Here is a 24466-nt window from a genome sequence, read left to right as displayed (position 1 = left end):
TCCCTTGTACTCCCTTCTGTTCCTAATTTTTCCCCTCCTTCCCTCCACCCCCTCCCCTAGCTGGCAGGCATTCCCATACATATTAAATATCTTATACTATATCCAAGGTACAATATATATGTGCAGAACTGAATTTTGTTGTTGTTGTTGCAAAGGAAGGATTGTATTCGGATGGTAAAAATAATCTGGGAAGAGAAACAAAAAAAAACAAAACAAAAAAACAATGCTCACAGTTTACACTCATTTCTCAGTGTTCCTTTTCTGGATGTAACTGATTCTGTCCGTCATTGATCAATTGGAATTGGATTAGCTCTTCTCTATGTTGAAGATATCCACTTCCATCAGAATACATCCTCATACAGTATCATTGTTGAAGTGTATAATGATCCCCTAGTTATGCTCGTTTCACTCAGCATTAGTTGATGTAAGTCTCTCCAAGCCTCTTTGTATTCCTCCTGTTGGTCATTTCTTACAGAACAATAATATTCCATAACATTCATATACCATAATTTACCGAACCATTCTCCAATTGATGGACATCCATTAATTTTCCAGTTTCTAGCCACTATGAAAAGGGCTGCCACAAACATTTTGGCACACACTGGTCCCTTTCCCTTTTTTAGTATTTCCTTGGGGTATAAGTCCAGTGGTAGCACTGTTGGATCAAAGGGTATGTACATTTTGATAACTTTTTTGGCACAATTCCAGATTGCTCTCCAGAATGGTTGGATTCTTTCACAACTCCACCAACAATGCATCAGTGTCCCAGTTTTCCCACAGCCCCTCCAACATTCATTGTTATTTGTTCCTGTCATCTTAGCCAATCTGACAGGTGTGTAATGATATCTCAGAGTTGTCTTAATTTGCATTTCTCTGATCAATAGTGATTTGGAACACTCTTTCATGTAAGTGGAAATAGTTTTAATTTCATCATCTGAAAATTGTCTGTTCATATCCTTTGACCATTTATCAATTGGAGAATGGCTTGATTTCTTATAAATTAAAGTCAATTCTCTGTATATTTGGAGATGAGATGAATCAGAACCTTTCATTGTAAAAATGTTTTCCCAATTTGTTACTTCCCTTCTAATCTTGTTTGCATTAGTTTTGTTTGTGCAGAAACTTTTTAATTTGGTGTAATCAAAATTTTCTATTTTGTGATCAATAATGGTTTCTAGTTCTCCCTTGGACACAAACTCTTTCCTCCTCCACAAGTCCGAGAGGTAAACCATCCCATTCCTCCAATTTATTTATGATTTCGTTCTTTATGCCTAAATCTTGGACCCATTTTGATCTTATCTTAGTATGTGGTGTTAAATGTGGGTCCATGCCTAGTTTCTGCCATACTAATTTCCAGTTTTCCCAGCAGTTTTTGTCAAATAATGAATTCTTATCCCAAAATTTGGGATCTTTGGGTTTGTCAAACACTAGATTGCTATTTTTATTCACTATCTTGCCCTGTGAACCTAACCTATTCCACTGATCAACTAGTCTATTTCTTAGCCAATACCAAATGGTTTTGGTGACTGTTGCTTTATAATATAGTTCTAGATCAGGTACAGCTAGACCACCTTCATTTAATTTTTTTTTTTTTTGATTACTTCCCTTGAAATTCTCGACCTTTTGTTGTTCCATATGAATTCTGTTGTTATTTTTTTCTAGGTCATTAAAATAGTTTCTTGGGAGTCTGATTGGTATAGCACTAAATAAATAGATTAGTTTAGGGAGTACTGTCATCTTAATTATATTCGCTCGGCCTATCCAAGAGCACTGAATGTCTTTCCAATTATTTAAATCTGACTTTATTTTTGTGGCAAGTGTTTTGTAATTTTGCTCATATAATTCCTGACTTTCCTTTGGTAGATATATTCCCAAATATTTTATACTATCGACCATTATTTTGAATGGAATTTCTCTTTGTATTTCTTGCTGTTGGATTGTGTTGGTAATGTATAAGGATGCTGAGGATTTATGTGGATTTATTTTGTATCCTGCAACTTTGCTAAAGTTCTGAATTATTTCTAATAGCTTTTTAGCAGAGTCTTTGGGCTTCTCTAAGTATACCATCATGTCATCTGCAAAGAGTGATAGTTTGATTTCCTCATTTCCTACTCTAATTCTTTGAATCTCTTTCTCAGCTCTTATTGCCGAGGCTAGCATTTCTAGTACTATATTGAATAGTAATAGTGATAGTGGACAATCTTGTTTCACTCCTGATCTTACAGAGATCTTAAAGGTTCTAGTTTATTGCCATTACATATGATGTTTACTGACGGTTTTAAATATATGCTCCTTATTATTTTAAGGAATAGTCCATTTATTCCTATACTCTCAAGCGTTTTTAGTAGGAATGCATGTTGGATTTTATCAAATGCTTTTTCTGCATCTATTGAGATGATCATATGGTTTTTATTAATTTGATTATTAATATGGTCAATTATACTAATAGTTTTCCTAATATTAAACCAGCCCTGCATTCTTGGTATAAATCCTACTTGATCATAGTGTATTATCCTGGGGATGATTTTCTGAAGTCTTTTTGCTAATATCTTATTTAAGATTTTAGCATCAATATTCATTAAGGAGATTGGTCTATAGTTTTCTTTCTCAGTTTTCAATCTACCTGGTTTAGGTATCAGTACCATGTCTGTGTCATAAAAGGAATTTGGTAGGACTCCTTCAATCCCTATTTTTTTCAAATAGTTTATATAGCATTGGAGTTAGTTGTTCTTTAAATGTTTGGTAGAATTCACATGTAAATCCATCTGGTCCTGGGGATTTTTTCTTAGGGAGTTGGTTAATAGTTTGTTCTATTTCTTTTTCTGAGATGGGACTATTTAGACTACTTACTTCTTCCTCTGTTAATCTGGGCAAGCTATATTTTTGAAGGTATTCTTCCATTTCATTTAAGTTATCGAATTTATTGGCATAAAGTTGAGCAAACTAACTATTGTTCTAATTTCCTCTTGATCAATGGTAAGTTCTCCCTTTTCATTTTCAAGACTAACAATTTGCTTTTTGTCTTTCCTTTTTTTAATCAGGTTTACTAAGGGTTTGTCTATTTTGTTGGTTTTTTCATAGAACCAACTCTTAGTTTTATTAATTAATTCAATAGTTTTTTTTTTTAACTTTCAATTTTATTAATCTCACCTTTTATTTTTAGAATTTCAAATTTTGTGTTTGTCTGGGGGTTTTTAATTTGTTCCTTTTCTAGCAATTTTAGTTGTAAGCCCAATTCATTGGCCCTCTCTTTCTCTATTTTATGCAAGTAATCTTGTAGAGATATAAAACTTCCCCTTATTACTGCTTTGGCTGTATCCCACACATTTTGGTATGATTATTATGGTTATTGACTATTTTGTCCTGTGAACCTAATCTATTCCACTGATCAACCAGTCTATTTCTTAGCCAATACCAAATGGTTTTGGTGACTGCTGCTTTATAATATAGTTATAGATCTGGTACAGCTAGGCCACCTTCATTTGATTTTTTTTTTCATTAGTTCCATTGAAATTTTTGACCTTTTGTTCTTCCAGATGAATTTTGTTGTTATTTTTCTAGGTCATTAAAATAGTTTTTTGGGAGTCTGATTGCTATAGCACTAAATAAATAGATTATTTAGGTAGTATTGTCATCTTTATTATATTCACTCAGCATATCCAATAGCACTTAATATTTTCCCAATTGTTTACCTCTGATTTTATTTGTGTGGAAAGTGTTTTGTAGTTTTGCTCAGATAGATTCTTGGCAGATAGATTCCCAAATATTTGATACTATTGGCAGTTATTTAAATCGAATTTCTCTTTGTATCTCTAGCTGTTGGATTTTGTTAGTGATATATAAGAATGTTGATGATTTATGTGGATTTATTTTGTAACCTGCAACTTTGCTCAAGTTGTGGGTTATTTCTAATAGCTTTTTAGTAGAATCTCTGGGGTTCTTCAAGTATACCATCATATTATCTGCAAAGAGTGATAATTTGTTTCCTCATTACCTAATCTAATTCCTTTAATCTCTTTCTTAACTTTTATTGCCAAAGCTAGCATTTCTAATACAATATTGCATAGTAATGGTGATAGTGGACAACCTTGTTTCACTCCTGATCTTATTAGAAATTGTTTCATTTTATTCCTACTGACTATTTTAAGGAAAAGTCCATTTATTCCTATGCTCTTAAGAGTTTTTAATAGGAATGGATATGAGATGTTATCAAGTGCTTTTTCTGCATTTATTGAGATGATCATATAGTTTTTATTAATTTGGTTATTGAAATAATCAATTATGCTAATGGTTTTCCTAATATTGAAACAGCCCTTCATTCCTGGTATAAATTTTACTTTGTCATGGTGTATTATCCTGGGGATGATTTTCTGTAATCTTTTTGCTAATATTTTATTTAAGATTTTTGCATCAATATTAATTAGGGAGATTTGTCTATAATTTTCTTGCTCGGTTTTCAATCTATCTGGTTTAGGAATCAATACCATGTCTGTGTCATAAAAAGAATTTGATAGGAGTCCTTCCTTCCCTATTTTCTCAAATAGTTTATATAAAATTGGAGTTAATTGTTATTTAAATGTTTCGTAGAATTCATATTTAAATCCATCTGGTCCTGGGGATTTTTTTTTAGAGAGGTGATTAATAGCTTGTTCTATTTCTTTCTCTAAAAAAAAAAAAAAAAAAAAAAAAGGGGGGGGCATTATTTAAGCAATTTACTTCCTCTTCTGTTAATCTGGGCAGCCTATGTTTTTGGAGGTAGTCATCCATTTCACTTAGATTATCAAATTTATTGGTATGAAGGTGGGCAAAGTAACTCCTGATTATTGCTCTGATTTTCTCTTCATTAGTGGAGAGTTCTCCCTTTTTCTTTTTAAGACTAACAATTTGATTTTCCTCTTTCCTTTTTCTAATAAGATTTACAAAAGGTTTATCTATTTTGTTGCTTTTTCATAAAACCAACTTTTAGTTTTATTCAATAGTTTTTTTTTTTACTTTCAATTTTATTATTTTCTCCTTTTAATTTTAGAATTTCAAATTTAGTATTTGCTTGGGAGTTTTTAATTTGCTCTTTTTCTACCTTTTTAATTTGCAAGCCCAATTCATTGATCTTTTCTTTCTCTATTTTATTCAAGTAAGCCTCTAGAAATATAAAATTTCCCCTTATTATAGATTTGGCTGCATCCCACAAATTTTGGTATGTTGTCTCATAGTTGTCATTCTCTTTGGTGAAATTATTAATTGTGTCTATGGTTTCCTGTTTTACCCTTTCATTCTTTAGGATGAGATTATTTAGTTTCCAATTATTTTTTGGTCTATTTTTTCCTAGCTTTTTGTTGAATGCAGTTTTTATTGCATCATGATCTGAAAAGAATGCATTTACTGTTTTTGCCAGGCTACATTTAATTCTGAGGTCTTTATGTTCTAATATATGGTCAATTTTTGTATAGATTCCATGAACTGCTGAGAAGAAAATATACTCCCTTCTGTCTCCATTTAGCTTTCACCAGAGATCTAGCATATCAAACTTTTCTAGTATTCTATTTACCTCTTTAATTTCTTTTTTATTTGCTTTATGGTTTGATTTATCTAATTCTGAGAGTGCAAGGTTGAGAGCTCCCACTATCATAGTTTTCTTGTCTATTTCTTCTTGCAGCTCTCTTAACTTCTCCTTTAGGAATTTAGATGCTATACCCCTTAGTGCATATATGTTTAGTATTGATATTGCTTCATTATGCTACCTTTTAGCAAGATATAGTTTCCTCCCTTATCTCATTTAATTAGATCAATCAAGCTTTTGCTTGATCTGAGATAAGGATGGCTACCCCTGATTTTTTTTTACTTCACCTGAAGCATAATAGATTCTGTTTCAGTCTTTTACCTTTACTCTGTATGTATCACCCTACTTTAAATGTGTTTCCTGTAAAGAACATATTGTAGGATTCTGGCTTTTGATCGAATCTGCTATCAGCCTCTGTTTTATGGGAGAGTTCATCTCATTCACATTTATGATCAAACTACTAATTCTGTATTTCCTGCCATCTTAATTATCCCCAGATTATACTTTTCTCTTTCCTTTCCCTTTACCCCCCTCCCCAGTATTAAACTTATGGGCACTGCTTGCCTCATGCAACTTTCTCTCTTTAGAATACTTCCCACTCCCTTTGAGTCCCTTCCCCTTTCTATTTCCCTTATTGCTTCTGTATTCTCTTCTATTTAGCCTACTCTTTTCTTTTTCCCTTTTCCTGTCCCACTTTTTTTAATGAGGTGAGAGAAGTTTCTCTGTAAACCAAATATTTTCTCTTTGAGCCAAATCTGATGAGAGTAAGATTCACACAATGTTCATTCCCCTCCCTTAATTCTCAATATGATAGGTTTCCTTTGCCTCTTCATAAGATGTAATATCCCTCTTTTTCCCTCCATTTTTCCCTTTTTCTGTTACAATCCCTTTTCACTTCTAATTCCCTTTTTTATATTATAATAGTAAAATCAAATTATACGTGTGTTCTTTATGTATGTCCATAACAAAAATACAGTTCTGAAGATTTCTTTTTTTATCTTTTTATGCTTCTCTTGAGTCCTATATTTGGAATTCACACTTTTTATTTTTCATTAGGAAAAAATGAAATTCACTTGTTTCATTGAATGCCCATCTTCTTTCCTGAACAAACATGCTAGCTTAGCTGGGTAGTTTATTCTTGGCTGCATTCCAAATTCTTTTGCCTTTCAGAACATCAGATTCCATGACCTTCAATCCTTTAATGTGGAAACTGTTAGATCCTGAGTGATCCTTATTGCTGATCCTTGGTATTTGAATTGTTTATTTTCTGACTGCTTGTAATATTTTTTCCTTAGTCTGGTAGTTCTGAAATTTAGCCACAGTATTCCTTGGAGTTTTTATTTTGGGGTCTCTTTCAGAAGGGTTTGATGAATTCTTTCAATGCCTATTTTACCTTCTGATTCCATTACATCTGGGCAGTTCTCTTTGATGATTTCCTGAAAAAAATAGTATCTAGGCTCTTTTTTTTCATCATGTTTTCAGGGAGCCCAATAATCCTTAAATTATCTCTCCTAGATATATTTTCCAGGTCTGTTGTTTTTCCAAGTAGATATTTAACATTTTTTTCTATTTCTTTTGGTTTTGCTTGACTGATTCTTGATGTCTCAACAAATCATTTATTTCCATTTCTTCAGTTCTGATTTTTAATGAGTTATTTTCTTCATTTACTTTTTTTTTTTTTTTTTACTTCTTTTTGTATATGTTCAATTGAATTTTTAAATGAGTTGTTTTGCTCCATGGAATTTTTTTGTATTTCACAATTTTTTTAAATGAATTATTTTATTTTTCCAATTCACAAATCCTACTTTCCTGGGAGTTCTTTGCTTTTTCTATTTCACATTTCAGGGAGTTGTTTTCTTTTTCAAATCTTTCTTTTAATGAGTTATTTGCCTTTTCTATACTCTCTTGCAGAGCTTCTCTTTCCTTTCCCCATTTTTTTTCTAGCTCTCTTTTAAGATATTTTAAAATTTTTTCTAGGAGAGCCTTATGTGATGGGGACCAGGTTACATCCCCCTTTGGGTTTTTGTCTGGAGACTGTCTGCTATTAATCTCCTTGGGGTTGGAAATCTGTCCACTTTCACTATAGAAACTATCTATAGTTAAAGCTCACTTTGCTTTTTTACTCATTTAAAAAAAAAACTCTTGGGGGTCTGCCTTCAGAGCAAGGAGATTCCCAGCTTCCTCTACAGAATAGGGACAGAGGAACAGTGGCTGTCCTGAGAACAGGCTGAGAGTCGCCTCACTGTGGAAGTGTGACTGCCCTGGGAAGAGCAGCTATGGGACTGCACTGTGATCATGTTGAGTCACTCCCAGTGTTGGGTGGGTATGGCCAGGTCCTGTTAAACTCTGGTGTTTTGGGCTTCACTCTACCTTTGTTGTTTGTGTAATTTCTCTGCTGATCTATTGCTTTGCAACCAAAGCAGAGCAGCCAACCTGTGGTAGAGTACTCCCTGCATGGAGACTGTACCCCAACCCAATCTGTTCAGTGTGCACTGGCCTCTGTGCTCTACCTCCCTGCCTGTGCTGGTCTCCTCCTGCCTTAACAAGACAGACTTTTTCAGGCAATCTTCCAGATTATCTTCTGCTGGTAATTTGTTATACTCCCAATATTCATGGCTTCTACCAGTCAAGCACTATTTCAGAGGCTGAATTTAGTAATCAGTAGTGAAGGTAGAAGGGGACCTCAGAATGAAGCTTGTGTCCTCTCTGCCATCTTGGCTCCACCCCCTCTTCTAGTTTTTTGAACTGATCTTAAAATATCAAGGATTCAAGGCCCCTTCATAATCTATGATACCTTTTTTCTGAAAACTGTCCAAGCATTGCAATATTCTTAAATCATGGCATCCAGAACCTAACAAATATTATAATAGAGAGTGCAATATAGTGGAACTATCATTTCCCTATTTGCCCTATTTCTGCTCCATCTCAGATGGCAGAGTGCCAGGTCTGGAGTCAGGAGCACCTGAGTTCAAAGTTGATTTCAGATACTGTGTGACTCTGAACAAGTCATTTAATGCTGTTTGCTTCAGTGTCCTTAATCTGAAGAAGAAAATGGTTAGCCACTCTACTGTCTTTACCAAGAAAAACTCAAGAGGGGTCATCAAGAGTTGCACATGACTTATTGTCAAAAGAATAACAATGCTTCCTGGAAATCATACTTCTCAATAAAAGCTGAGATTGCCTTAGCTTTTTTTGGTTGTCACATTACCCTATTGACCCATATTGAATTATAACTCCCAGAACCTTTTCAGAGTAGCTGCTATATGCAAGTTTTGTAAAGGTCAAATAGAAAGGGGACTATTGAACTATATATAAAGATTTTTTAAGTTACATGTTGACATAAAATACATATTAATAGTCTAGCTTATATATTGTATTTATTTGGCTATTTCCCAATTACTTTTTAATCTGATTCAGATCATGGGAGTGGTGTGGGCTTTCTATGGCTCAAGGGCTGGATGATACCTCTCCTAAACAACAAATCCACCCTCATCTTGTACTTAATAGGCTGATTTTTGGAAATGGAATGTTCTGATCAAATGTACTATCAAATCTTATTTTATTAGATTCAGCTTAGTACTTTAGCTTATCAAGATCTTTGGGATCCATATCTAAGGTGTTACTTATCCCTTTCCCTTTTAAAGAGTTATTTGCAAATTTGATAAGCATGCAATCCATGTCTCTTTTCAATCATTGATAAAAATGTTAGCCAACATAGATCCTTGGAAGGGTCTTTGTAGAGATCTCCTGACACTTTAGCCAATGTATTGTTTAGTCATTTCAGTTATGTTTAACTCTTCATGACCGCACTTTGGGTTTTCTTGCAAAGATACTGAAGTGATGTGCAACTTCCTTCTTTAACATCTTTTAAAGATGAGAAAACTGAGGCAAACAAGGTAAACCAACTTGCCCAGGGTCACACAACTAGTTAAATGTCTGAAGCTAGATTTGAACTCAGATGAATTTTACTGACACCAGGCCCAGAACTTTATACACTGGTCTATCTGCCTGCTGTTCTTCAAGTCTGTTATGGAGTGAGGTAATGAAGTGGTATGGAGTGAAGGCAAGTGTTTATCTAGGAATGTGTTAGGTTTTTACTAAGTGCTAATGAGATAATGAAATATTAGGTTCTTATTAAGTGCTAAGTCAGTACTTTATTCTCTAGTTCTGGGTCTTTACTAGGAGTTCAACCCCTTTGAATTCCTGGGGAGGAGCTTGCATGCTTAGGAGGAGCAAGTTCATTGGTTGAAGTAATTTTTCCCAGAAGCCCTTGCATTATCCCATACCCATTCTCTAGGAGGATAAAAGAGGGAGGCACTCGAAAGATAGAGAGTCTCTGCTCCAGGGCAGACTTGAGGCAGCTCTCTGGAGGAAGAAGTCTCTTCTCTAGACCAGAGAGCGATCAGCAGTCTCTGGAGACAACAGCATGTTACAGGAATGAACAATGACAGAAGAAAGCAAGACTGATGATAGGGTAAGAAGTGGGGACTGTGTGAGGAGAACTATTAAATAATGCTTTTTAAAAGCATTGAGTTTAAGGTGATAATATTACCTGTACAGGCATGCTGGCTGCAGCCAATATTCTTCTTTCTTCTCTTAAACAATTGGAAATAACTACTGCTATGTGCATAGATTTTCCATGGTATTTTCCCTAAGAAAAAGTAGATGATGTAAAAATTAAAACACATACATAAGAAAGAATCTTCTCTACTTATAATTTAGCAATAAATTCATTTAAAATTCATAATTAAGGAATTAAATTAATTCCTTACAGGAAGTGACTTTAAGATCATAGAATGAAAACTGAAAATCCCTAGAGGTATTCTGATTCAACTTCTTCACGGTACATATGAAGAAATATCACTTAGAGAAGTGGATTGACTTGCCTGGGAGTACACAGATAGTAAGTAGTGAAACTAGTGGGGATTTGAATCCAGATCTTCTGACTCAAAGGCCATTTTATTATATTTGATGCTTTAGCAATTTTTCCCAATATTAATTAGAAAGAATTCATTTTATATGAACCTAGGTTTTTATATTATATTGCTATATTTGTACTCAAATATTGCAACCACCACCAACAAACATTTATTGAGTAGAAGAAGAATTCTCTATTGATGGTGGTGCTTTCCATATACTGCAGGGAACAGATGTGTTGATTATATCAAATATCAGAAAACTTTAGGACTTCTTAAGGATAAGTACATGAATATACAAAAATGGTCAGCCTACTGTAAAAATTCATTAGGAAGAAAAAACTGGCTAAATGTTCATAGCCCAAACTGGAGATGACTTCATCATTTTCATCATTACCATCACCAGCACTACAACAATAGCTTATAGTTTTCATATATATATATATATATATATATATATATATATATATATATATATATATATATGTATATATATATATATATATATATATGTGTGTGTGTGTGTGTGTGTGTGTGTGTGTGTGTGTGTGTGTGTGTGTGGTGTGTGTGTCTGTGTGTCTGTGTGTGTGTATTACTTGAATGTTTGGAAAGTATTTTACAAAGTCAACAAGAATTTCATTCTTTTTCAGATATTATTATTGATTCTCAGGATTTCTTTTTTTTTTTATCATGCCATAGAAACATCCTCCTCATAAAACAACCCTTCACCCTAGACTTCTCAAAGAAAATACATTCCACCTCCATGGTCCTTTCTCTGATTGACTTTATTGTTGGTGAGTCACTTTTCAGTGGTGCCCAAATAGGGACCATTTGGAGTTAGTTTTCTTGGCAAAGATTCTGGAGTGGCTTGCCATTTCCTTCTCCATTTAACATATGAGGAAGCTGAAGCAAATGGGGATAAGTAACTATGATCACATAGCTAAGAAGTATCTGAGACCAGATTTGAATTCAGAAGGATGAGTCTTCTTAGCTCCAGATCTGATGTTCTATCTACTGTGCTTAGCTGCCATGGCTTGTCCATGGGGTTTTCTTGGCAAGAATACTGGAGCAGTTTGCCATTTCCTTCTCTAGCTCATTTTACAAGTGAGGAAATGAGGCAAAGAATCTGAGTCCAGATTTGAAATTAGGTCTTCTTGATTCTAGATCCAGCTGTGTTGTAGACTGGGAATTTGGAGATAGTCAAGCAACAAGTACTCTAGTGAATATTGAAGAGTTGAATTTGCTCTTCTTTGAGGTACCTCTTTTCTGCCTTTTTGAAATATATAAATTATAGATAATGAGATATTTAATATTGGAAGGGGTCTTAGGGATCATCTAATCCAATCATTTTATTTTACAGGTAAAAAAATTGAAATTCAGAGAAATAAAATGATTGTCTGAGGTGTATTAGTCATGTCAAAATCAGGAGTATAATACAATTCTGATTCTCAATTTATTGTTTCCCTCCTCCCTTCCACTGTTTTCTTCTGTCTCTTTGGACAAGCAATTCAATTAGCTAGTGAATTTTTAGAGAATGAAAAATTATATTGATTAAATACTTAAATTCTTATTTTAAAAACCTGACATCATGATTATAAAATATCCAACATATCCCAAATAGGGCAAGGGAAGGATACAATCTTACTCTCTACTTTTTCTTAAATGCTTTTAATATTATACCAAAAAATATTGTGAATGAATAAACAATACAAGAAAATCATATTATCGAAATCCTATCCAATTACATGATTATGTTTTTTATTTATATGTAGTTATATAGACAGGTCATGTATACCATGGTTTAAGAAAAACTGAACTGAAGAAATTATATATATATATGTGAAATTATATATATATATATATATATATATATATATATGTGAAATTATATATATATATATAATTATATATACATATATGTGTGTGTGTGTGTATTTATTTTTGTCCACACATGCTGGTGTAGAAACTCCACAGCCATCTTTTTTGGCAACCATTTTGCCTCTCGGATTAGATAAAATGCCTTGAGGACATTGATTCTTTCAATTCCATTCTTGGACCCCCAGGAATCTGATTAATAAATATCATATAGCGAAGTTCACTATCTCTAGGCAGCTGTTCCAGCCACATTTCACTTTACTTGCCTTTCATCTTCTTGGTAACTACTTTGCCATTTTACCAAACTCATCTCTCTGGTTTCCCTCCCCTATCACCTGCCCATTTTCTTCTCAGTCCTGACATCTTTCCTAGGTGTGGAATTATAATCAAATTGTCATTGTCTCTGCTACTAGAAAGGGTTTATAGGTTTATTCTACTCTCTATTGCTCCTCTTACCATGTCTGTAACTTTTCCAACCACAATTCCTTTCTCTGATTACTATATCATTCTGTGTTGTTTTCTGTGTTAGGAAGTTTGTCCCCTGAAGTCTAGCATTGTCTTCATTTTTGCTTTTGTAATTTGAGAACTTAGATTTATGCAAACATTTATTAAATAAGTAAATTAAATTAATAAGTTTATTTATCTAAATAAGCAAATTTTGTTTATTTATTGATGCAGATGGATAATTATAATTCATAAATTTAAGGAAGTGTTTACTGGTATGGAGAGGCTAATTGATTTGCACAAAGTCAATGAATCAGAATTAGGATTTAAATCCAAATCTTTCCAACTTCAAAGACTTTGCTGCTAGCTACTACATAAAATGAATTGCCTCATTAAATAAAATGACTCAAAGAAAAGAATTGGGTAACATTTGACAAAATGATTGCTTCACAAAAGCATCACAGACTCTTTTAGATATCAAATAGATAAGGCATTTAAAGTATAGTTTGTACTTTAGTACAGTAAAGTACAAATTGATGTACCTAAAAAGGATTTACAAATGAGCTTTCAGGAGCACATCTATCATGCAAGTTATCAAGAGCACTCCTAACCTGGCTGGGGAGTACTAAGTCAAGGACAGGGTTTCTGGTGAAATTATCCATACCATGATTCTTAGCACTCCCCTGCTGTGCATTGGTTCCAGGAAGCAACAAAATCAGAGAATGCCTGTAACCTAAGAGGCACAGAAGGACTCGTGTGATGTAAAAGATTATACCACTGTGTAATAGACCTACTCCTGCACTGGTTGACTCAAAACTTTTAATTAATAAAATGTCAAATACAAGAAATAATGATAACTGTTCAGGGAATGTAAGATCATCAATCTGGATACCTGATGAATATGCAGTTAGAGATTCACGAATGATCCAAAGTACTAAAATAGGTAGTTGAGGGCATATTTTATACTTTTCGCTGAAAGCTGAGAGGCCCTTTCTTTTGGGGATGTTTTGCTATCTCTTCAATTTGAGTATCTCCAGTACTCTGAACAATAGAGACAAAAGTTTCTCCTATACATTTGGCAGAGCTAGTATTCCACTTCTGATTCCCCAAGACAGCAAGCAAGTTGCTATAGATTAAACATGCATTGCACCACTTTAAATATATTTTAAAAGCACAACAGAATTTCAGATTTCGATAATTGTATTTCAGTATAATTCGTATCCTTATATGCATTTTATTTTGTACATTTAAAGACATTATTCTGAGAAAGGGTCCATGGACTTCAAGAGTCTTCCAAATGGATCCATGGGCCCAAAAAAGTTAAGATTTATTACACTAGAAAAAAAATCGATATTATGGAATAAGCTTTATTGAATAAAATCCTCTAGGAAAATAAAGATTAAAAGAAGTATGCTGGAATAAGAGGAAATTGATTTTTATGAAAACGGGGCAAACAGTCTCCACAGTATACTGTCATGGCAACATGGTCAGGTGGAAAGCATTGTTAACTTGAAGGGCTGAACTTTGGGGTCACAGAATCAGAAGTGGAATACTAGCTCTGCGACCTAAATCCTCAGGACAGTGGGTCAATTTCTCAACCTTTCAAGGCCACAGTTCCTCTTAATAATAAATAACAATGAGTAGCTTAGACCACATGATCCCTTCTAGTTCTACATCTATGAATTTTGAAGAGAGATGAAGACTTCTAGGTAGAAAAAAGTTTTCCATAAGCTAAATATTTGTTTTGTTCCTTGGGTATGATTTGATGGGTATGAGAATCCACTATACAACATTGGTCATTATCTTTCTAATTTTTTTTTAACCAATAAAAGTAGAAACTAGAGCTGTTAATACGATATGACAAATGTCCCCAATTTTTTTTTGAGTGGGAAAAAAGGGGAGGAAAAGCCATATTCTGCATGAAAATAACTTGGGAAGAAGTGGCTCTTATTACTTGGTGATTAACATTAAATTTTAGCTCTTCCTAGGTGGCAATGGATAGAGAACTCCCTCATATTTGAGATGTTGTTGTCTTTTTAAAATAAACTTAAAACTTATAAACCAATTTTTTTTTTATCATTTTACATGACACAATAGCATGTAGATTGCAGTCACTGAGGCCAGAAAGACCTGAGGTTAAATCCTGACTTTCACATATTATGATCCCCATTTACAGATAAGGAAACTGAGACAGAGAAGTTAAATGATTTGTCAATAGTCACATGGCTAATATCTTTAAAAATATTTTCATTTATTTATTATTATTATTTGCAGAGAAAATTGGGGTTAAGGGTCACACAACCAAGAAGTGGTAAATGCCTGAAGTTAGATTTGAACTCAGGTCCTCCTGACCTTAGGGCTGGTGCTCTACCCTATATAGCAACTATCTGCCCCACATGGCTAATATCTTAAGCCAAATTTGAAATTGTGTCTTTTTGACTCCAGATCTTGTGCTTTATACATTTGTTTATAAGATACATAGTTTCTGTGTATCAGAGATGACTGAGGTCATGTTTTAACACAGATGATCCCTTTTGCTTTTGCTAATACCTTTCTATTTTTATGTATTTCTGCCACAAAGCAATCTCCTCCTTGTATTTACTTCAAGCTCTTTCCTCCTCAGTCTTTATTCTCATATGCAGCTTTAAGTTCAATTGACAATAAAAGAGCAGGCAATATTTCACCTACTTACTCTCTCTCATCTAGGGCTGGCTGTAACAGAGAAGTCAGCTAATGGTATGATTGTAATGTCAGGGAGGAGTCCTCACTCATACTTGGTATTTGATGTCAGAAATTCCACCACTGCATTCTTATTCCAAAATTACTCTGAACAGTCTTGATCCCAAAGAAGAGATATGAAAAGATCCTTTTATTTATTCTTTTGCAGAGGTGAAGTCAGGAGAAGAGGAGGATGAATCGTGAATGTGTGTGTATGTGTGTGTGTAAATTATTTTTTCAACACATGGATCAATTTTACTGATTTCCTTCCCTTCTCCTTGCCTATTTTAAAATTCTTTGTTTAAAATTCTTTGAAACTCTCTTGAAAGGAGGAGTTTAAATAAAGAAATTTAGGTGATGTAAAAATAAAGGAGCAGCTAGGTGATGCAGTAGATGGAGCAGTAGTGGCTTGGAGTCAGAAAAATATCTTCATGAGTTCAAATCCAGTCTCAGCACTCAGTGGCTATGTGATCCTGGGGCAAATCACTTTTTGCCTCTGCTCTTCATCTATGAAAATTGCTGTGAAACCTGGACAGTATACCAGTGCCATGCCAGGAAACTGAATTACTTCCATTTGAATTGCCTTAGGAAGATTCTGAAGATTATCTGACAGGATAAGATACCAGACACTGAGGTTCTTACTTAAACTAAACTGCCAAGTATTCAAACTTTATTGCAGAGAGCACAATTCTGTTGGGCTGGCCATAGTGTTTGAATGCCAAATGTGTGCTTGCCAAAAAAGACTATCTTATGAAGCACTCACACATGGTGAGTGCTTCATAAGATGATCAGAAAAAAGTGATTCAAGGACACTCTCAAGGTGTCTCTTAAGAAGTTTAGAATGGATTGTATGACATGGGAAACACTTGCAGAGGATTGCCCAGCGTGGCATGCCCTCATCAGAGAAGATGCTGTGTTTTATGAGCAAAGAAGACTTGATTTAGTTAAAAAGAAACATGAGATGCAACAAGTTAGAAAAGCCATTCCTAATATTCACAGGTTCTATTTGTGTCCAACTTGTGGCAAAACATTCTGAGCTCATATTGTTTTGATCAACCACATTCATACACTGCAACTCAACTCTAACATAGAGTGATGCCATTTTGGTCCTGGTCTAAAACTAAGGAGCAACCAGTTGTAAAAATGAGCTGGAGAAGAAAATGGCAAAAACACTTCAATATTTTTTCCTAGGAAAACCCCATGGAGTCACAAAGACTCAGAATGAAATATAATTGACCAAAAAAAAAAACCTCTAAAGCTATTAATAAAATTAATTTTTGAAAAAAAAAAGTATGTTCTTTTTGTATTTTTTCCCCCTAAGGTCTTTTAAAAACATGTAGATAGTCCTGGGAGAGACAAGATATAGGAAGAGAAGTCACACTAACTTTTTAGTGGTTGTTTTTTTCCAAATAAATTTCCTTCTAGAATCTAAAGATTGAATGAATTGGCAGCTACAGAATAATAAGAAAAGGACATGGGAATATTGGGTATAGGATTTTGAAGATTAATTTTGCCTACTCTGAAAATTTTCCAAGAGCCAATCCTGCAGGTGTAGGTATACTCCCAGGAAATTTTTAACTTGTTAGTTTATTTGTTTTCTAAGCTACATCTGTTCCTTATGTTTCTCCTTCTTCCACCACAAAATTCATCAGATATGAAGATTTATATATGTATATGTCAATATACATATATAAATGTATGTATGTATGTTTATTCTTTATCTACATGACCAAATACCTTGTTTAGACTTTCATCACTCTTACTGTATTACCATGACCTATTCTTAGCCAGACTTCATATTTCTGTGTATATTTACTTCTTTAGACAGTTGAAAGCATTGTAGTTAACATTGTTTTTCTGCATTTTAAATAGAAGCTTATAAAATGGCTCTTTGTGAACCTTGACTTCAAGCTAAAATTGAACAATTTAGTTTGCATCCATATGCATACTTCTTTTAGCTCTATACCAGTGATCATTCTTAATTCTCTTTATTGCATACTTACATTTGGATTCCTAATGAAAAATTGCAATAAAAAAATAGCAGCTTGCAAAATGCCTAATATGCCTGTCTTGAGACAGAGAAATGATAAAATTGTCAGTCTTGACAAATGGTGCCATCTTTTTTAAAAGACTGAGGAAACCCCAAGGTGGCTGAAAAATGATGGATTCAGTATAATCCTCATCCTGGCTTTCTCTTGTGCCAAGCCATTAGGTTGGAATAATTTTTTTCAATTTTAGAAAGGCACCTACTAATTAAAGTCAACTTCAACTTCTCTCTTCTCTACATTGCTTTCCTCCATTAAATGGGGACATGTTGTTGTTGTTGAGTCATTTCAGTCATGTCCAATGCTTCATGGTCCCATTTTGGGGCTCTAGCTCATTTTATTGATAAGGAACCAAGGTAAACAGAGTTTAGTGACTTGCCCAGAGTCACACAGCTAGTAGTATATCAGACCAGATGGTCAAACACTCTATGTCATGAACTACTCAGCTGCTGCCCTAAATGGAGATATACGTTACTGCAAAACCCAATAGAAATAGTTTCCAGAATCATGTCTGCTTTTCACTTACCATTTCTCAGAATTCAATTCAAAAAGTGTTAAATACCAGATATAAACAAGTCACTAGAAACATAAATATGAAGTAAGAAAAATCCTGGATTTCTTTAAGCTCATAGTCTAATTGGAAGAATACGGCATGTACCTGAAAAAGTATGAGTTAGAACGTGAGAAGGGCAAAGGAAGTAAGCCAGGTTAAGTGTGTAAAATAATGTGAGTAAGGAGAAATTAATTTTAGCTGGAGGGATGAAAAAAAGGCTTTAAGGAGGACGTGGTATCTAAGGTGAGCCTTTAAAGAAAGGGAAGGATTTCAGGGGTAGCTGTTCTTCTGTATTTGTTACTTTTAAGCATATTACTAGGCACAAGAATGCTGGACAAACAATTAACTAACATAAAATGATACACATTGACAAATGATAATGTTCATGTTAGTTGATGGTCAAATTAGGGAAAAAAACAAAAATCCTATTGTACAATTTTGCAAAAATGGTGAATGCTGTTGATAAAATAAACAAAAATGAGATTGAGTCATAGCCAGGAAATGTATTTGTACAGAACAAAAAACAAAACAAAAAAACAAAAAAAACAAAAAACGAAAAAAACTGACAAGTGAATGATTGCATGTGGGGATTTCAAAATAATAAAGGACAGGGACTTTCCCATCATTTTTTCAAGGAAAGTTCATGCACTAAAAATGCTGAAAGTTGTTGCTAGTAAAATGTTTTAAAAATATTTTTCTTACTTTCAACCACACTATCCACTCTCCATCATGCTCCCATTTTTTAGCCTGCTCCTTATTTCAGACATGACCTTGACAGAAAATAGTGTTGATTACCTAAGTAATCTCTTTCAAATTTTTTCCTTTTTATTTTTTACTATCATAGTTTTTTCATTTTTTTTAGAGGGTATAACTGTTTCTGTGAGAGTAACTTACTTAGTTGGCAAATAAAACTTAAAAAGAGAGAGAGTGAGATATGATGATTGTCCTGGGCTTTATGTTATGTGATTATAATTTACCTGTCTGGGCAATTAATAGTTATCAATGGATAAAACATAGACTTATTTTTTTTAAAGAAAAATATTATTCAGTCATATACTAAATAGACATGGCAACAAAACTACACAGACTCATTTTGAACATAATTTGCTACAATATACTTAAAGACTTTGAATACAATTTGACATAAATGACCAAATAATGATTACTTTCTATTTTGGCTCTTAGATATATGTTCACACCTATTTCTTGAGGGATTACTTTTTTGGGGATGGTAGCAATCCTACCTTTAATTATGAGATGTATTTAGTTTTGAAAATTATTATCATCTGATATATAATATTGCAGTAGAAAGAGCTCTTAGGGCTACACTTGGAATCCTAGATCTTCCTGTTAATTTCCATGTGATGTCACCAAACAACTCTGATTCTCATTTTCCATGTGAGGAAAATGAAGAAATTGGATTGATGATCTTTAACAGATCTAGGTCTATGATCCAAGTATGTCCTGAAAGGAGGGAGAACAGATTATGGAATTGTAGACTTATAGAGGAACTGAAACAGAGGACACTTTGAGGACACATTCTACTTGGACAGCAATTCCTCGTGAAATAAGGCACCCAAAATGGAACACAATATTCTAGCTCCCATGCCTTGGACACTATGCTGCTATCAATTCAACCTAAAAGTCTGTTAATAAAAGATCTTATGTTTCTATAGATGTCAATAGAGTGAGGTTCAGACAGGTCCAATTTAGCTGGAAAAGATATGAATATTGGATCACTGATGGACTCCATCAGTTTTATGAGGATCAAATTAAAAAGGGTATTAATAATATGTATTAATTAATAATTAATAATGAGTGGTACCTTAAAATTGCAAAGTACTTTATATACATTATTTCATTTGTCTTCCAATAACCATTTGAGATAATTGTTACAGACATAATTATTAGCATTTTATAGATGAAGATACAGATTTAGGGAAGTTTAATGACTTTCTTAAAGCACATAGGTAATCAGTGTCAGAGATAGGATTCAATCTCATGTCTTCCTAATGCTATCATTCTATCTTCCATGCTACTTTGCCTTTCAAACTAAGTTTGGGAGGCTCTTTAGCATGATTTTGGCCATCAAGTAATGAATCATTCTTGGTCACAATAACATAGCAACTACTAAAAGATGGAGAAATTGTGTGCCATATAAATTTTATATAGTAGATAACAAAATAAATTTTGTAAGTCTCACACGTCCATCAACTCTCTGATTCCTTAATCCAGGCATTGCCTTAATACTAAAAACTTAACCATTTAGGCAAACCCTACAGACTATTCCACAAAGAGTTTATAAAATTCAGCCATCCAGAAACATATGGGCACATACATAATTTTAGACAGGTTGCATGAATCAATCAGGAAATCATCAGCATTTATTATTTATTATTAAATAAATGCCTATTATGTGCTAGATAATGGAGATACAAAGATAAAAATTAAATAGTCCTTACTCTCAAGGAACTTACATTCTTACAGAAGTTAGTCCTATCTTCCAAACTTCTCTAAGTTAATTATGGTTGAATAGCCACTAGATTGCCAGTAACTTAGTTTTTAAGTAAATGTCTATCTCTATGTAGCAGTAGACACTACTATGTTTGTGCCTGCTGAGATGTTTTTAAGCCCTGAATCTGTAGTTCCCTCCAGCTTCCTGTTGTCCACTGATAAGCAAGCTTTTTATATCTTCATTCAAGTCATTAATGAAGATAAGGAACCAGACTGATAGGGCTTCTCCCCAGTAACCTCCATTTTTGTTGATACTGATGCATTAGCAATTAGTCTCTTAACCAAATGCAAAGCCCTGCTATCTGTGGTATGCAATTCTTTTATTGTTATTCAGTCATTTTAGTTTTGTCTAATTCTTCAAGATCTTTTTGGGGATTTTCTTAGCAAAGACCATAGAGTGGTTTGCCATTTCTTTCTCCAGCTCATTTTACACATTCTTCTTTTTTTATAATAATATTATAAAAGTTTTCAAAAGTCTTGCTGTAATAAAGATGAATATATATGTATTTATAGCATATTATAATCATATACATGTGTATATATACACACACATACACAGCCATGCACACATGTGTCTCCTCAAATACCAGATTTCCCAAAGTGAATGCCCTTAGCTTTTACCAAAAAAAAAATTAACATCAATGAAAACTTGAGACATGTCATGAAGATAAATTAGCAATTCCCAATGGTTATTACCAAATCAAAATTGGGAATTACTAACCTAGAAGAACTAAGAAAACAGTTGTTAGATTTGTCTTCCATTCAACACTCTATAACTTTCAGTGGAAGATAAAGAGTTGCCAAAACAATGAAATTTTTGCTTCTGATGGTGGCTATTACCTCCCATGTAACATTTCATGAAGACCCTTGGAAAAATAATAAAATATTACTATACTTGAAGAATACCTCAAATTTCTGGAAATCACATTTTTTTTTTTTTTTTTTTTTTTGGTCAGTGTAGCTTATATACTCACAACATCTCTTTGAGTTAGGAAGATAAATGGGAAAGATATGACTTGACTGTCATGTAAAAAGTTAATGAAGTAGCTAGGAATAAAACCCAGATTTCTGAGTCAATGTTTAATGTTCTTTTAATGAGAGCAGCAGCTATCACTGACCTCAATAGCAATAATTTTGTTTTTCCTTTGCAGAAGTAGATAGTGTTCCTGATGCATTATTATTAAACTAAGGAAATATATTCTATTTCATATGTCACAATATGATTTTAATGTAAGTGGCATGCTGTTGAATGTTTAAAAAACTGTAAAAATGTATACAGGACATATTTTTCAATTCAATTTACATTATAACATTTTCTCCATCACTGTCTTAAATCTAGACAATCAACAAAACAAGCCCTGTTTTAAAACATTTGTCTATTTCCAAGGTATAAATGTTTACCTTGAAAATTTGACAATTGGCAAGTCAGTTTGAGCTGGTTTAGAACTCCCCCAATTAATGGCATCAATATAGTAAGTGTTTATAAATAATAGCATATGGAAGGCTAATTCTTAAGTAATTTATATCCTGAAAACAAAATGAATCAGTACATTGAGTTGTAATTATAAAATAAATTCTACAAGAATGAATAAAAGAGCTACATTATTCTTTATGCTTCTTTTCCTTGTGTATTATTCAAAAGTACAATCACAGATATAATTTATTTAAGTTCCATTTGACAATAAAGCCTCTTCATTCCATTTCATTCTCTCAGTAAATCAGAGACTATATGGTAGAAATGGAAAATTTTTTAAAAAACTTCTCTCAATTGCAGAATAAAAATGTGATCTGAGGGGTCTTGGCATTTATGCAGATAGTCTCCAAAACATCCCCAAATGTTATTTCTCCCCCCCATCAAATACACTAAATCAGAAATTTGAATTCTTGAGGGAGTGTCAAAATTATCTTTATACACAAAGAAAAGGAAACTGAAGAGCATTTCAACAAATTCAGGATTTTTAGATCAGATAAGAGGTTTCCTATATTTAGTTCCATAGTATCCTATAGTTCTGATCATTAAAATAAGCATTAAAGAAAAACATTTTAAAATGGTGTTTAGACTAAAAAAAATTATGAAGCTTAAAATATTGTCCCACAGAGGTATAATTTCTAGGTTGTCTATTGTTAACTATGTGAATAGATCCTAATGCAAGTCATGAATTTATTTTTAAAAGTGTATTAGCTTTAACCAGGAATATTCCCATGCAAATTCTGTTGAGGCAAGTTTAACATTGGCAGCCCATCTTGTTCCCCTTATCCTTATCCCCTTGCCCATGACTGTGCAACATCACTCTTTGCAGTAATTTATATCTGGGATCTTTTTGTCCCTCCTGGTTTCCATCAAAACTTGTCTCATCCTCTCAAGATGAGTAACTGAAAACTAGCTAATTTGGTGAATCAATCCATACCAATGTATTTTTTGATTCTGATGGTCCATTGTGTTACACTTCTTGGGTCACATATGTATATTTTTAGAGATTTTGGGGGATAGGTTATTTGCAAATTGGTATGGGAAAAGATGATTTGAAGAAGAGGAGAGAGAGAGAGAGAGAGAGAGAGAGAGAGAGAGAGAGAGAGAGAGAGAGAGAGAGAGGGAGGGAGAGAGAGAGGGAGGGAGAGAGAGAGGGAGGGAGATTGAGAGAAAGACAATATGCCTTGTTTTTATTTTACAATGTGTGAATAAAATATAGTTCCAAGCATTATGTGTCAGAGCTCCTGAGATATCAGGGAACCTCTTTACCTCCTAATCTCTTTGCAATGTTTCTACTTGTTTCAATTTTCCTATGCTGCTTTAATTTTTTTCTTTTTTTTTAAATTAAAATTTATTTAATTATTAAACTTTTTTTTCATTAAACCTTCCCTTATTATCTATTGAGAAAAAAGAAAAACAAAAACAAAATCTTGAAACAAACATACATAGTCATGCAAAATAATACCTTCATTGGCTATGTCTAAACCTGTGATCTCATTTTGCATATTTGATTGATCGCCTCTTTGTTAATAGGTAAGTGGGTAATATTCTTTATCCACAGTTCTCTGGAATCAAGGCTGATCCAAATGCACTGATCAGAGTTCTTAAATTTTTTAAAGTTGTTTGGTTTTGTCATGTTATTATTATGGTATAAATTATTTTTCTGAGTCAATCATTTCACTCTGTATCACTCTGTACACATCTTCCTTGGTTTTATAGAAATCATCCCCTTCCTCATTTCTTATACCATTGTAGTGTTCTATTACAGTCACATATTCTCATTTTTTTTTCTTAACTATTTTTAATCACCTTAAGAATTGCTTTTACCTGAGGGCATTGAAATATGTAATTTTAGTAAAAGGCTTTTTGGGTGGTTTGTTTGAATCCTATAGATCTTAATGACCCATTCCAGCAACAACTGGACAGTTTCCTTATTTTGTTCTGTTTTTATATTCCATGTTTCCCTGGTGAAGTCTTATGTGCCAGAATATGCTTCTGGAAGCTCAAGGTCTTGATCACAGAGAACAGAAGAGCATTTGGGTGGTGGTAGCAACTCAGAATTATAGGATCAATAATAATATTTTTGATAACATCTTCTAAGCCCACCTCTACTGTTTTAAGTGTATTTGTTCTAGAAGTCATAGACTTTGAAACTAATGGTAGGAAAGTCAGGTACTACATAGCAAACTGACCCTGCATTGCCCTTCAATTCAGTGCTTTTCAATTCACAGTATGTAGATAACTCCTTAAATCATCTGAATGAAGAACTATATTAAAAAGAACAAAAACAGATAATAAAAATGTAATCACAATGTCTTTATCCAGGAATTTAAAGCCCTCTATAATCTAATTCCAACTTACCTGTCCAACCTC

General features: G+C 33.4%; 1 protein-coding gene across 2 annotated transcripts in view; it reads right to left on the bottom strand.

Annotated features, from left to right (window-relative positions):
• STAT4 (signal transducer and activator of transcription 4) overlaps positions 1-24466 on the bottom strand; it is a 133011-nt gene that overhangs the window by 68120 nt on the left and 40425 nt on the right. For both annotated transcript variants that reach the window (XM_074302830.1, XM_074302831.1), the window contains exon 4: positions 10110-10208. In XM_074302830.1, the coding sequence (XP_074158931.1) occupies positions 10110-10208 (99 nt within the window). The remainder of the gene's footprint in view (positions 1-10109; positions 10209-24466) is intronic.

The sequence above is a fragment of the Sminthopsis crassicaudata genome, chromosome 3 (assembly GCF_048593235.1).
Source record: "Sminthopsis crassicaudata isolate SCR6 chromosome 3, ASM4859323v1, whole genome shotgun sequence".
NCBI lineage: Eukaryota > Metazoa > Chordata > Mammalia > Dasyuromorphia > Dasyuridae > Sminthopsis > Sminthopsis crassicaudata.
Note: the sequence above shows the minus strand (reverse complement) of the source record. Positions and strands in the feature narration are given on the sequence as shown.